This window comes from Paramormyrops kingsleyae, chromosome 15, assembly GCF_048594095.1.
Source record: "Paramormyrops kingsleyae isolate MSU_618 chromosome 15, PKINGS_0.4, whole genome shotgun sequence".
NCBI classification, from domain to species: Eukaryota; Metazoa; Chordata; class Actinopteri; order Osteoglossiformes; family Mormyridae; genus Paramormyrops; species Paramormyrops kingsleyae.
The window spans coordinates 4,368,864-4,384,324 of NC_132811.1; the positions used below are offsets into that span (position 1 = coordinate 4,368,864).

The 15,461-nt window shown below is 38.5% G+C and overlaps 2 protein-coding genes across 2 annotated transcripts; both read right to left on the reverse strand.

Annotated features, from left to right (window-relative positions):
- Window positions 1–5,681: 5,681 nt before the first annotated feature.
- On the reverse strand, window positions 5,682–12,279 carry foxd2 (forkhead box D2). The gene is made up of 2 exons (XM_023843627.2): window positions 12,186–12,279; window positions 5,682–7,700 (listed from the first exon to the last, which is right to left on the reverse strand). Exon 2 carries the CDS (start codon window positions 7,658–7,660, stop codon window positions 6,545–6,547), a length of 1,116 nt encoding a protein of 371 aa, XP_023699395.1. The 5' UTR covers window positions 7,661–7,700; window positions 12,186–12,279; the 3' UTR covers window positions 5,682–6,544.
- A 1,038-nt stretch (window positions 12,280–13,317) lies between these two features.
- foxe3 (forkhead box E3) lies at window positions 13,318–15,126 on the reverse strand. Its single transcript, XM_023843625.2, has one exon. It carries the CDS (start codon window positions 15,124–15,126, stop codon window positions 13,870–13,872), a length of 1,257 nt encoding a protein of 418 aa, XP_023699393.2. The 3' UTR covers window positions 13,318–13,869.
- Window positions 15,127–15,461: the final 335 nt, after the last annotated feature.

The window sequence follows — 15,461 nt, forward strand, 5'->3', positions numbered from 1 at the left end:
GCATAAAACGTTTCTTTCAGAAAATAATCATTATCGCATAACGTTCATTATTTTTTGCTTAAATAAAATTGCTCACAATAATTTATATTGCAAGACAGGGCAACTTAAAATTTACCCTAAGAATTGTTACGTAGATATCGACTTCTATATTTAAATCTTTGTTAGTATTTACTCTGAATACAAGCATGTAATACATTGGTCTGTGTAACATTATAAAATTATTGGATTAAATACCAGCACGTTATTCAATTTCCATGTATACATATATTATGCATAAATAAAACGTGTTATGCAATGTTGTCAGTTTCTTTAGAAACATATTCATTCCCCCAAATACACCGAGAGCACACATCCAGCCGTGCGGGCACACGACGAGAGAGCCCACGTTTGTCAATAGGCCCAATTAGCATACGAAAGAATACACGGCTTGGAGTTTGTTGGATCAAAGCGGAACAAGCAGGTTTAAAAGCACCTGTTGCTTCAAACCCTAGAATTACGATAATAAAAAATGTTGCATTTTGTTTGTTTGTAATGTTTTCATGCTATAATGTACACAGTTACAATGCAAACACAAATATTAGTTTTTAAGATGCAACTTAAAAATAAATATACATTAATTATACTGAATTATACAATGGAATATCTATAATAATGAGAAACCAAAATATTGTAATAAAACCACAAAAACAATTTTAAAAACTCGGCGGTATATTTAGATTTCATTTGAAATTAAGCGAAGAATTAAAAACAAAAAACAAATATAAATGGATAGCTTAAAATGAAACATGTTGTTTCTTCCAATCCATTTATTTATCTCGGTTGCGTAAATGCGATGTATTCACAACTAAGTGTTTCAAAAGCGCAGCACTTGATCACTGCTATAACATAACTGCAACACATGTTGAAAGTGACGTCTGCGAAAAAATAAATCCGCAATACATCAAGTATATTTTGCAATGTAAAGAAATGAGTTCATTTTGTCAGTTCCACGGGAGTGTCTCATCCCGCTTGCTGTCCTAATCCGCGACGTTTCACACTTCAGAGCCTGTCTGCCAGAACGTCCCTAAAACGATGATACAAAGGTTAAGGCGATCTTCAAACATCCAGCCCAAGCTAATTAGGTCGACTTAAATCTTTTCAACTGAAATTCATAATAATTTTTTTAAGTACACGGCGGTAATTTCTTAGTAGATTCTAGCGATAAATGATAGAATGATAGAACATTTCCTTTTACGTTTTATTGTATTACTATTTATTTGTTATAATAATTACGTCCATCGCTATATCCATCCATCCGAATTTAGACGTTTCAATCACTTATCCTTGGTCTGGGTCAAAAGTCATTGCAATATCAGTTCTTGAATTACTTTATATTTATCTTTATATTAAATATAGATTATTTAAAAAAGTTTTCGCATCTGTTTATTTTGTCTACAGGCCTACACATATATTTGCAACACATAGGCCTACAGCAATATCAATAAATTATTTTACAATTATCTTTTCATTTTATTAGGCCTATTATATTTTGACTGAATAATTACTAATGTATATGTAGATGTCGTATTCATATCTTTTATTGGGATGATTGTTTTGTAATGTAATTTTTCTAAAGTTACTCCTTGCAAGAATCACTGCCATTTGTTGGGCATTTTGGTCACCGATTTTCGGAAAAATCACACGCCTGCACCGCAGGGTGTATGATTCCACTGTGTACTTTTAATTGTCTCGCCTTGCTAGTTTAGACGTCCGTTTGACTCCAGTTATCTTCGAACAAAAATTGTAGTAACAAAGAAAAACGCTGGATAGAGCACGAGGGCGAACGGAATTCTGTGCGATTTAACCACCCAGTGAGACAAGAGACTAATATTGATTCTGTCGCAAAGTGACGCGAACCTACAAAACCCAGCTGACAATACTTCAGAATCAGTTATATTAATATACCCGATACTTCATATTTCTACGTGTTCATAATCATAATTTCCAACGTGATAAAGATATAGTTTATACCAAGGGATTCCTAAAAGGCATCATCATTTCCATAATTTCAAAACTATAATTACTTCCAGTTGTTCATCATGTTTTGCAGATGAAGATTTATATTTGAAAATAGATAGGATTGTGCTTGGTTTTATAATCTTAAACAGGCATAGCTTGTGTATTCGCATTTAATCGATTACAGCACATGTGGCACCATAGTCTATATTTCTATATTGACGGCTATTGTATACTGTATACGTTGTTTTATTATCCATATGCCTGATTTACATCAGACACTAAAAAGCATAGAAATATAATATTAAAAAAGACTGATCAGAACATACATAATTGCACCCCAGTAAAGCTACCATGTTTTGTCTTATATTATTTTCCCATGAGATAAGAATATGTGTGCAGATCCTTTCCCGTAAATCATAATAACTCAACACTGATTAAAACTAGAGATGGTTGTGTTATCATACAAAGGGTAAGGTAGGCTTTCCATGATAACAGTCCGATTTTGTTTAATTTGATCCGATATAAAGCAAATAAACAATAACATGTAAATTACATTATCAGAAATGCAGCATTGTCTATATTCAAGATTTTGGATATTTTAAGTACATATATGCATAACACCTTTTCACAAAATTAAATTAATTAGTATTTCCTGCATGTCAAATACATTTTCTTATCAAAAACATATGTTAAATGCAGGCATATTAGCAATTATTGCAGTAGCCTAATATGGAATTTAAACTGCTGAAAACAATTTAAACCAACAGGCATAGAAATTTCTTCGAATTCGCGAACAAAATTCAGCATGGTGCGAATGTTACACTTCGTGCTTCGGCGGCTTAAGGCCGACGTAATACAGACAGAAATAACAGTCATACCCTCTGGTGTCAGAACCGAGCAAAAGTACAGTGTCGTGTAATCGTCCCCACAGCCTCGCTCCACCCCACACGTATCCGTGTGCCGAACACCCCCCGGTGCCTTGCACTCTGTGTCCGTGTTTGAGTGAAGCTGCCGCGACTATAATTATAGCGACCCCCCCTGTCAGCTCGCCACCCACGCAGATATTGTGAGTTAAACTGATTCCCAAACACAATCAGAAATCCCCAAATTCAGTGTTGATATATATTTTCAGTAAAAGTACCGCCACTCGCCCTAAAGCAAAGCATTTTAAGAGACCGATCTGTGCAAACTGAAAATACACATTCTCTCTATATATATATTTCTTTGCACATTTCTGTGCTTTTTATTTTTCAGCATTTCGTCATCAGATAAAAGAAAATTGTCCGAATAGCCTAATAATTTTTGTGTCGCTCCATACATTCATTTGGATTATTTGTGTATTTCGATTAAATATTATGAAAAACCAACCACAGTGTTTTGTTATACCACCTTTCGTGCAATATACAGATTCATACAAAGAAAATTCTAAGCAACAAACAACGACAAATAATTTCATTAGTGTGAATAAAAACCTGCATTATTATTTTTATTATTATTATTATGCTTTGCCAGTATGTAACCTGATTTATTTTCATGTCTATTTACGTGACATTTTTGACCTTACGTCTAAATCTAACAGTATTTCCTTGTTCTTTTCAATACGCTTTCACTGTTGACGTGCCCTTTTCATTATGTACTTGCAGATTATTTGCGTTCTCATTGTCTGAACTTTTATGCATCGTTTTTTTCCGTTAATGTCGCATTATTCCGTTTTCAGTTACCCCAGTCTCGCTGCAGTTGTACAGCAATTGAATTATACCGACGAACACGCGCAGGGGGTGCAAATACAGTATACTGAGCAACAATTAATTCAAGAATATTATCGTCACCAACAAATTAACCGTAAATTAATGTAAATTAATATACAATACAATATAAAATGGTTTGGATATATATATATTAAACAGTATTGAAACATCTAATTCAATTTAAACTGTTGCTTCCATTTCAGACCGGTATAACAGTTCATATTCCCTAGTAAAATAATTTTTCTTTATAAAAGATTATTAAATAGATAACAAGATGGTTATCTATTTAATCATAAACTGAAAACACAATAGTCCCCCCCATAAGCAAAAAAAAAATCTAAAACTGCAAATGCACACGGTCACTTTACACTGCAGGTCTACAGTATTAACATTATTTAAGACACCATTTAGATTTGCGGTTTTATCGCGTATTTTATATACGTATATATATTTTTCCTGTCCTGCTATCGGGCTACTTGGTTTGGTTAATATTTGTAAAAGACCATTTGGGCAAATAAGGGGCACCCCTTTCATCTGTTTGGTTGTCTGTCGGACACACGCGGAAACAGGCCAATTAAAAAGGAAGGGATGGAAACACGTGGTACTAGGTCACAAATTCGTAAACATGATCATAATTGTAAGAAAATGAAATGTGTCACAGTTTCTTGGGAGGGGGAAGCACTCTCAGACATGCACTCACTTGCAAGACATTGTGAAGTTGGACGGTAGGCCTTGGTGAATATCCCGATTGCCCGGCTAGCCCTCCCACCTTCTAGGCCTATGCCTAATAATCAGCTGTCAGAAACACCCTACATAGCAATTTAACAATTTGCACAGAGCTCCACAAAATAAAAGACGCTTTATACCTCCCCCATTCTCAGAACATGTGCTTGACCAACTCTAAAATGGATTCATCGGCGTGTTTTCCGCACTGCCGCGAGTTCCCGCTGCCTCTTTTGTACATGTCCCGAATCAACACAAGCGAGTTGAAAGCGGACAGCCGAGCGCCTTGTAAGTAGATCGCTTTTCAGAGGCAAATGTGTGTGGCTTGTAGCGGAGGGGACCGCTCGCTGGTTGCCCATTCATGCCCCGGGGAGAGGGTCTTCGGCGACAACATAAACAAACGGCCAGAAAGCCGCATTATCGTGGATTAGAATCCAGATGAAAAAAAGAATGCTATTACAAATTAGCACTGAAACCCCAAGAGATCGTGGGTATCCATGTAGAACTCTGACATTCAATTACAGGTTTCCAAAGGCTGCTGCTCCTATTCATTTAGCCATTCTTATTCGTCAGAATATAGTCGATTATCATCCCCCCCGAGAGCCACAGAAGAGACATTACATGCTCACTGTTCCATAATATCAAAAATACATTGTGCGTGAGAGTTAACGCAGCGCAAAAATCTTTTAAAAATATTCGCCGGTATATTCGTTTTGACAACGATTAATATAATTGGCACCACATTAACATAACATTATTAATTACAAGTGATAAGGTAATAGTCATATTTTTATTGTTCAAACGTTTATACTAGCTCGGCCTGTACTTAAATGTCTATATTCAATGTCATCACATAAGCCAGGGAAAACAGTGGACATAATAATATATGAAAAGTATTAAAATACAAGCAGTACTAATAGAAGCCCACAGTATATCTTCTTTATATAGGCCTAAGTAGATTACGTCTCTTGAAGAAAGGCACGTCTCGATTTAAAATCCTTTCTCGTAAAATTATTTATGAAAAGAAAAAAATGCGTTTTCGTCTAATATATTTGTTCCTTTATGTTTGGTCCCCTGTTACATGAGCGACGCATTGGATAAAGTCTATAACGGAGTTTAAGAAGTTCCCAATAAAAGATCCCAACAACGCAAAGGTGGAGTAATTTGCCGGTTAAAAAAACCCTTTCTTTTCTGAGAAGCATAAATATTATCACACACACAGACTGCTGTAGTATAATGAAAACAATGCACTCTTTTATCTGGTGGAAAATGCCAATGATAGGCCAATACAATTATTGGGTAAATAATTTAACGAAAACATTATTTAAAATTCACAAACATTTATTTGTATTGTCTTTACAGCAAAGACAAATTACATTTTTATGAACATTTTAAGAAGTTTTTTTGTCTGTCGTTCTTTACAAATAACATATTTCACAGATTTTTTATTGAAATAGACAAGACCCTATCCACAACAGCTGAACAGAATGAGAGGTAATGTGCTTTACACCAAAACCACATAATTGTCTATCGACAACATAGAACAATTATAATTACAAATTCACCAAACACCGCTGTAAGGAGAGCGGGGGAGAGTGGCAAAGGTTATGGGTCGTATTTACAGCCCCCGTTTTCTCTGTCAATGTGCTTTAAAACAATTAAAAACCTGAGAATTTTCGGCCTCGGTATGAACAGTGCTTTTCACAAACTAAACCAAAAATATAAAACGATAATAATCTTAATAATAGTCACCTATCTGCAGGATGCTACTTTTCTTTTTAACTTGGGGTGTTGGACATACGTGAAAAGTTAGTTCCGATTTTGCACTCTGCAAGTTTGCGAAACCTTCATTTGAATACGATTTTAATAGGCGTCTCCCTTTATATTATACATATTTACAGACCATAAATATATTTAACGCATGTTTATTTTTATTCTATGACGATTAAGAAACACGTGTTGAGACGAACAAAATGCTCCATAGTGTCGCAAAGAATATTATCCTACCTTCGCATACGCTGATAGAACCTTATTGGGACTTAAAGAAGTTCTGTGCTTTTTGTTTTGTTGTCGATTTAGAAGTGACAACCGTTAATGTTTGTCGTTTTGCTGGAAAAAGTCTGCGCGCTGGTCGGTTGCAACAGCGCTTCCTGGGAGAGATTCAAGTGGTTAGAGGCAGATGCGAGTGCAGGAGTCAGCATTGCCAAGATCTGTGCTTGGCTGGCCGGCTGTGCAGAATAAGGGGGAGCCGGAGTGTTGGCTCCGCCGATTATGTTGTCTATAGAGAAGGAAGGCCGGCTTGGGGTGCTAGAGTTCACTTTCAGAGGCGCTAGTCCAGGCAAAGTCGGACTAAGCTGTGGGTAAAATGGCTTTCTTAAGTCGGACCCCACAAGTGAGGGAAGAGAGTGTGGTGAAGGAAATGTGGCCGGAGTAGGGAGTGCACACTGCGGGTTCTGGAAAGGGATGGTGCTTCCCGGATGGTGACCGTGATATGGATGATGGGCATGGAAGCTCTGTAGCTGGAGACCATAGTTGTACCCGTAGGGACCGTACCCAAAACCCGGCAGGAACCCCCCAGGGTCCCTGAGGATCTCATTCGACTGGTGCCTCTTGAAACGTTTCCTCCTGCGCAGGAAGCTCCCATTGTCGAACATGTCGGCTGACTCCGGGTCTAGGGTCCAGTAGTTCCCTTTTCCTGGATTGCCAGGTTCCCGAGGGATTTTGACAAAGCAGTCATTGAGAGAGAGATTGTGCCGAATCGAATTCTGCCAAGCGGGGAACTTTTCCCGGTAATAAGGGAACCTGTTGCTGATAAACTCACAGATTTCACTTAGTGTTAAGCGCTTCTTGGGACTTTGCAGAATCGCCATTGTAATCAGGGCAATATATGAGTAAGGGGGCTTCACCAGCGTGTTTTTTCCCGATTTTCCTCCAACTAAGTTTCCTCCGCCAGATTCTTCTTCTACCCCAACTCGTTCTGTCGGACACCCAGAGTTGCTCAGGCTCGGGGAAGAGGCGCACTCCCTGGCATTCTGGGAAAGGTTGTCATCAGAGTCATTGCCCAAGTTATAGTCGTGATGGTGATGTAGGTATTTCCCATCCTTACCTACAGATATGTCACCTCCAACGACATCGATGTCCACATCCTCGGACAAAGCAGAGTTGTCGGACATATCCGTCCCCAATGTCATCCTTAGGTGGTCACGCTATCAAGTCGCGTGCCTGCAGCTCCTGCACCAGAAAACGTTTGAATTCGTCACTGTAGGTCGATAAAAAAAAAAAAAGCACGAAATCACTCTCTTCTGAAAATCCGAACAATTCCCAGTTTGGTCGTCAAGCACAAAGTCTCCGTTTGCGGTGTAAAAAAAAAAATGAATCACGAACAGATCAAAAGAATCATTTTATAGGAAGTGAAGACTTCTCTCTCCAGAACGTGGCCCCAGCGTCTGAGTCGCAATGCTAGCATTGAATTGGAAACTCTCCTGTGACTAGCGATCGCGATTTCACAAGCGCATAACAATCAAAATGATTTCTTGCAATAATAACATAAATGCAAGAATACGTGAATATAGAGGAATATATTTCTTCGGAGTCGTTTTTTTTTTTTGTTTAAGCTGGTTTGTAGAATGCGCTTTCTCGTCGTTGCCTAATTTAGTTAATAATTAATATTGTAATTTCTTCTTCCGTGTGCATATATACATATACTGATGTGAATATTTATTTTTGGAGCACAGAGACGCTGCTCTCGTGTCCCGTGCGAACCAAACATTCTCTCCCCTGCCGACTCTCAAAACCATTTATTCAACTTGCGTTGTCACGTGATCCGCGTGTCACGGCTACCGGGAACTCAAGGAAATGAGGGAAAGATGTGAGAAAGGACAGGGAGAGATAAGAGAAAGAACCGTCATCACATTCCCAGTTTCGTTAATTGCCACCTCAGCAATAATGTGATGTCTTGAAATTTACATAACATATATTTGTAAATATGTAGTAATTAAGCAGGGAATAAAATAGCCTTTCAGATTCCGGATAATGAAACAAAATGCAGAATACCAAGCGTGAGACATTTAGCTAATGGCCTAAAGTTAATGTAGATGATTAATTGTCGATATATAATAACGCGTAAAATAGCCTTTCAGTAACAGAATATATAGCCCTGTTACCGTATATTACCAGAATAGTATGATTGCTTTAATTTTGCTCTGCAGTTACCCTAAACTGCGTATGATGTTAATTATAAATGAATCAAAAGAGCGTTCAATATTATCAAACGAACCGTAGCAAATAAAAATAAGACACTTAAACATTAATAATTAATTATTTATTTTCCATAATCTATTTAATCTGAATACAGATAGTCGTGCACTGATGTTTCCTCTAGCTCATCATCTGTTATTCTCAAAAAGCAGAAGGGAAATGGAAAAAAATACCAATTGAAATATTTTCCCCCCACTGTGTAGCGTAAAGCCAGGCCAACACCCACTTCTTGCTTGATTATTACATATGGAAAAGCTAATTTATGCTAAATTAAAAGGGGTTTTTAAAGAATAAATTTGACTACAATTGAGTTTTCTTCAATTCCAAGGAGGAGGCATAATACTTACGCGTTTGCAAATTATCATTCGGTTTGCTTTCATGTGCTAAATAAATATTTGCTGAAAGCTGAATAAATTATTCATCATATTTCTCATAATGGACGTACATAATTCACAATTGCAGGTCTTTTAATTAATAATCGTTTAAATTTATTGCATAAGCCTCGTGATGGTCTTTGAAGAAGGTCTTCGTATTTTAAAGATCATACTACAGCCGTATCCTTAAAATTACCATTATAACCATCATCCACATCAACAACAACGACAACAGCAACAACAATAGTAATGTATTGAGCTGAGCCTGTTCGTTATTGACACTGTTTATAATATAAATGGTATGATTGGTGTGTGACTCTCTTCATAGAGGCTAATTATTCTTTCAGAATTGTGGAGATTTACCGTATATCGAACGTAATTATCTCGAGAAAGGTATATGCAAATCACAATCAATTCCCTGGTCGATCCAAAGAATCTTAACAATAACGTTATTTTTTTATTTTGTCTGTTTATTGTATTGTTGTTCATTATTGTTGTTTTTTTTATCTAGAGTCACATGTCACCATAGACAATTACCTGCTTTCACGCGTCTTTTTCTTTTTCATATACGTTGTCAACCTGCATGCCGTAAATACGCTTCTTTGTTCTACGGCAGAGACAGCATCGTCTGAAAGGCTTTCACATATGAATAAAATACGCCTATTTTTTCCCACATATTTTAATCAACCTGTTTAATGTTAGTCGGTGTATATGTATGTGTGTATGTAGATCTACATGTTTGTTAACCAATGAAATATTACAGTTTCCTGCTAATAAAGAAGGAAAAAATTTTAGTTTCAGATTCTAACTACATACTGTGTTCCGGCTAATACACTACTGAGTGAATAATGTAGGTCTGAGAAAGCCCTGTGAATAGCAAACAATTGTTGGTGTGTGCGCTTGTGTCTGGGCGGGTGTGCGCGCGCGCGTTGTCCTGATTTTGTTATTCCTTTTCATCGTTATATATTCACCTGACTCTTATTCTCCGATTAATGTAGTCGCATTTATTGCATGAATTCTCGAAGCATTTGACAATACGGTTTAGCTCCTTTCATTATTGGATTTTGTTTGAATTAGACACTATAAGAACGTGTAAGAAGTTGCACTTCTAATGTGTAGGCTGATCGAATCTGACGCGAGACTTTCATGATATCTTCTCTAGAGAAAACAGCAACTAAGTTATTTACTGTACCGGAAATTTCTTTATAATATGAAGTAAATCTGTAAAAATGTAATCACAAAATGTATGTGTTGTAAGTCAAGATTGAACTTGTGTTTTCCCGTAATTTCCGCATGTATTTAATTTGTATAAAAGATGCACAGACAATGATAATGATAGATACAGGCTCCCGTTGGTGTTAGAACATAACATAGCGTATCTAAAATCTCGACAATCTGAACTCTCTGTTCAGTGAGACTTCTACAGTTGTACCATGTACCGTGTTTTATAGCCCAACTCAAGCGTTTGTACATCATGTACATTATGTGTTTCTGCTTCTTATACATTAACCGAACCTTTAATGGAAAGTTATACACAGGTGAATTATTATTATTATTATTGTCGTCGTTGTTGTTTAATCCCACACCTCCGTTTTCCCCATCAGTTCTAATTGTTTAGATTTCAAAATTGGGTTAATTTTGGTGGTCTATTATATATATCCAATGGTTTAAGAAAACATCAATTTTAGTTCAACTATAACTATTCGATTCTTGATGCCATAATAATAATAATAATAATGTTAAAAACGATATTAAAAACAGCCGACAAAAACAGCTTTCCACAATCACATAATTAAATTTCTGTTACTAACCCATTTTCTAGTGCCAGTGCTCCCACGGAATGTTTGGCGGACGCGGCTACATAACTTTCATGGTTTAGACGGGGACCCGAACAGGTGTCCAGGAGGATGGCCAGGTCACCGCGGGTCGTGATTAGCTTTCTATGCTACGCGCAAAAAAACGATATAAAAAAAAAAACATTTAGAACATTAACGCTGAGCTTCCACGGAGATTATTGGCTGTAGTCAAAATTAAAATCGCCATTTAGGATAATTCCAGAAGTATGCAAATAAGAGGATACATGTTCTGGCCTGGGGATTTGAGAATGGCTCAGAATTTATGAATGTAGAGCATAAATGTAGAATATATGCTTAGTCCGCATTGCGAATGCAAATATTGTAGTCTATGTGTTTGTTTGGTAACTGATAAATAGTTAAAAACGCGATCATTCAATCTAAGCCATTGATAAGATATTACATTATTCTCAATGGCTGATGCCTACCAGGGAGCGGACTTCTAAACAAAGCAAACTGACCGTTTCGAGAAGAAGTAGAACATTGTATTACATATATTATCCGCACAAGATACCCAATGTTCTCAGAAGGTGCACCGTACGCAAGACTGTTAGAGGCCACTTTGGTCAAAATGTAACGATATATAACTAGTAGTGCAGATTTTTTACATCAAAATTCACTTTTCGCTGAGCCTCGGAACACTATGCTTTTTAAAGCTAAACAGTATTTACTGCTAAGGTGTCACTCTGAGATATAAAACAATTCAATATTTTATAAAATCATTTCTTGTTTTCAAATAGCCTATTTGCTGCTACACCTTCGAATAGTCATATTTGAGTCTTATTTTCTGTGCTATATTTCTGCTTTTTGAAACGAAATATGATATAGGTGCAGAGAAGAGTAAAATATTTAGATTTGCTTTAAATAAACTGGACGATGTAATTGCTTTGCCTCATTGGCCATGAGATTTTATGATTTTTTTTCCATGAAAAGACGCGAACATTACGTCTCACACTACATCTCTGGCTAATATTTTAGGTAAATTATGTTTTATTTGGATTAGATTTAAAATACGCAAACATTACGGTCAAAAATTCAAATCTTCTAATTTTCCTTCAAAACAAATCTATTCAAATTCGTTACAGTGGGTGACAAATTGAAACGGTTACGCCAAATAAAAGCCATTTTAAAGTTTCGTCTGACATCTAGCGACGAAAAAAGGAATCAGCAAAAAACAACAAAAATCAAGTGATTGTGAAGGAACACACCACACCACCAGGTGTCGGTCTAACCTTTTCGCCGGGAGAAATCCTCGCCAGACGAGGGTCACGTTGCCTGCTGGTATCTTATCTTATGATCACAGTACACGTATTATAGACGGAAATCCCAGAATGCACCTCGGTGTAATGCACGTTAGGATGGGTTATAATATTGTTATTGGAATTTAAGTAATGTGCAGGGTTTGATTCTGTAATTCTGCGGTCCCAGTGACCCCTTCTCGCCGTGAAAGGCCTGCAGCTGCGTTAAGGCGCACTGACTGACACTGGTGGCATGTCATCCTTTATGTGCATTGTCTAAGAAAGGGATCGACGTTTGCAGAATCATGTTTTCAGTGTATTTTTCCATGAAATTTGTTACATACATAGCGATTGAATCAAATAAACTCCGCATAGTTCGTACCGCGTTCTAACATGTCGATTCAGTTAATCTCGGCACAAAGGAATGGATTTCAGAATGTGCATGATGTCGATTATTGTGCATCGCATTTTCACGTGATCGGATTGTATCGCATTGATTTGTTAATGTGTTCTTTATGTTTCGAAAGTTAGTTTTGTGCACTTGGTCGATAGTTGTTATTTTTCATTTAGGTCTTATGTAAGAGATGTTTTATGTCTAAAAACAAATGATTCGTATTTTTCACCGTAGCTGTACGCATATGGCAGTAATGTAACCCAACCTGAAACGTATCCTCACCATTTTCTTCTCACTATAGTCTGGATATGTGTAGTGATTCCTGCCATTAGAACTTATTTACAATGTCAGCAAAATTATACACCCGAAAGACTTTAAATAACGTGAATTAAGTGTGACATTAGGATATTTTAAGTGTAATTTCCAATAACAGCTATTTAATTGTAACATTTGGATAGTTTTGTTGGCGTTTTTTGTAAGTGTCGTTGAAATTGTAATTTAAATTTAACAAAGGACTACATAAGTATAACTATGATTATGATCATTGGCTGTTATTTGTTTTATTTTAGGATCTTTTGGTAAGGCCTTTCCGGGTTCACCCCAAGCCTGGACCGCATGGGGGTAGCCTGCTGTCTGGCGTCTCACAGCCCTGACCAGCAAAAAGCAGCTCGAACATGGATATGTCTTTTGTGGAAAAAACGATGATGGAGATTCATTGTTATAATACCGGACTGCAGTTTTGCAAGGCGTTTATTGCTTTCTATAACATATAATTAAAAAAAGAGAACAAAATTAAAACAATCTATACAAACGTTTTCATGCGTGTTAAGTTTAGATGACAAACGTTTCCAACACATCTGTTTGCAGTTCGTGTGAAATAACGTTTATAAAATTCTGGGGTTCCATGAAAATAGGCCTGCTTGACGGCAGCTCGTTTAACAACAATGAACCAATTATAGGCCTGATATTTTAAAATCATTCAGTTGTACATGTTTGCTTCTAACTTGCAAGGCTACAATTTCCTCTTTAGATAAATACAGTGAAAGTACTGAATTAAAATACCTTATTTGAAAGAAAACATGCTTGAGATATCAATTTACTTGATATAAAATTTATAACAAGTAAATTTTAGATGACATTAAATGACATTGGGGGATTTTTTTACGTCAGTAAATGATAGTATGATAGTAATTGGAGAATTATCGGATTTCACCGGTTTATCAGTATCGTCGAAAACGCGAAAGATGAGGCTTCTACGGTGAGTCTATAAAAGCTGACTTGTTCCTACATATATCGCTCAAGTCCGGACGCGAAGCTCGCCGGTCGCATGTAAGTGTTGTAGGAGTTCATGGTGGTACCGGGAAGCCCCAGCAACTGTTCTGTGTGTTCAGCGCAAGAGCCAGAGCGCACAGCCGGCAGAGAGAGTCTGTTCCCTGCGTAGTACACCTGGGGGCCGCCCTGGGAGAAGCTGCCCTGAGCCATCGTCGCTAGATGAGGAGGAGAGGCGGATGATGGATATGATGAGTATGTGGTCGCAAGGTTTGAAGACATGCCGCCGTTGCCTCTAGTCAGCACAGTTGCGTTGGGGTTTACAGTCTGTGACTGGAAGCATGACGGAGGGTCGGGGCCGCTGACTGAGCAACTGGTGGGCATCGTACCCAGCTCTCCGCCGCCCAAGGCCAATGCTTGAGGGCTGATTTCTCCTTCTGGCCCGCTCTGCATTATTGTTTGATGACTGATGATGTTGTCAATGCTGAACATTCTGTGCTGTCCTTGGGTGACCCCAGCCGGGGCTGGGTAATGGTGCAGCATTGCCGGGTTCTGCGAACCGTAGCTGGTGCTCATTCCGGGATACAGCGTGCTGGCGTACGCCGTTCGCCCCACGGGTGTAGGGGTGAATGCGCTTGAGTTCTGCACGTACCCCGGGTAGGTGCTCACATCGGTGCGCTTGAATCTTTTTCTCCTGCGTAGAAAACTCCCGTTGTCAAACATGTCTTCAGCGGCAGGATCCAGGGTCCAGTAGTTGCCCTTCCCCGGTCTACCGGGTTCCCGTGGGATTTTGACAAAACAGTCATTGAGAGTTAAATTGTGGCGAATCGAGTTTTGCCATTTCTTTGAGTTCTCCCGATAGAAAGGGAAGCGCTCCATGATAAATTTATAGATGCCCCCCAGAGTGAGCTTTCTTTCGGGGGAGTTGGCGATAGCCATGGCTATGAGGGCGATGTAGCTGTAAGGGGGCTTCCCGCGCTGCACCGGTCTTTTCCTGCGCCGGCCTCCCGAAGGTGGTAAGTGGTCGTCAGCGTGACTCAGAGAGACCCCTTCTTCTCGGTCCGTGTTGGGACTGCACCCCGCAGGCTCAGACTTGATCAGTACTCCGTCTTTGGCCCGAGTCTGAAGCAGAATTGGTGGCGGGGCCACTGGGGACTCCATGCTGAGGTTAGGGGACACCCCTAAGGGACTCGCTGCCTCTGCTGGTGAGTGCTCTGACTCTGCCGTCATGTTGCACATGTCCGAGTAGTAAGAGAAGTTTGCAAGATTCATAAAAATCACGTTGTTGTTGTTTTTCCTTGCGCAGCTTATTTTTTTTCCTTAAAATACTAAGTATACCGAACGATGCCCATGTGTTTACTCGCTTACTCTAACCTATCTCTCAGTCCAGCCCCCGGTGTCTAGTTTCTGTCCCTCTCTGTGTCCTGTGCCAGGTGTGTGAGCGATGCGCGCTCTTATAAGGCCGACCTTCAGTGACGACGGCGGCAGTAGGCGAGCCCGACCCCTCGCTTGGCAGCAGGCCTGCCTTCTGATGCCCAAGTACTTGTTTATCGTTAAAAATTCTACTATGCATGTATGTGTATAATGTGTAGTGAATATATTAAATC

Coding starts and splice junctions, on each gene's coding strand:
- foxd2 (XM_023843627.2), bottom strand. CDS start 7,660: ATGACATTGGGGACGGATATGTCCGACAACTCTGCTTTGTCCGAGGAT.
- foxe3 (XM_023843625.2), bottom strand. CDS start 15,126: ATGAATCTTGCAAACTTCTCTTACTACTCGGACATGTGCAACATGACG.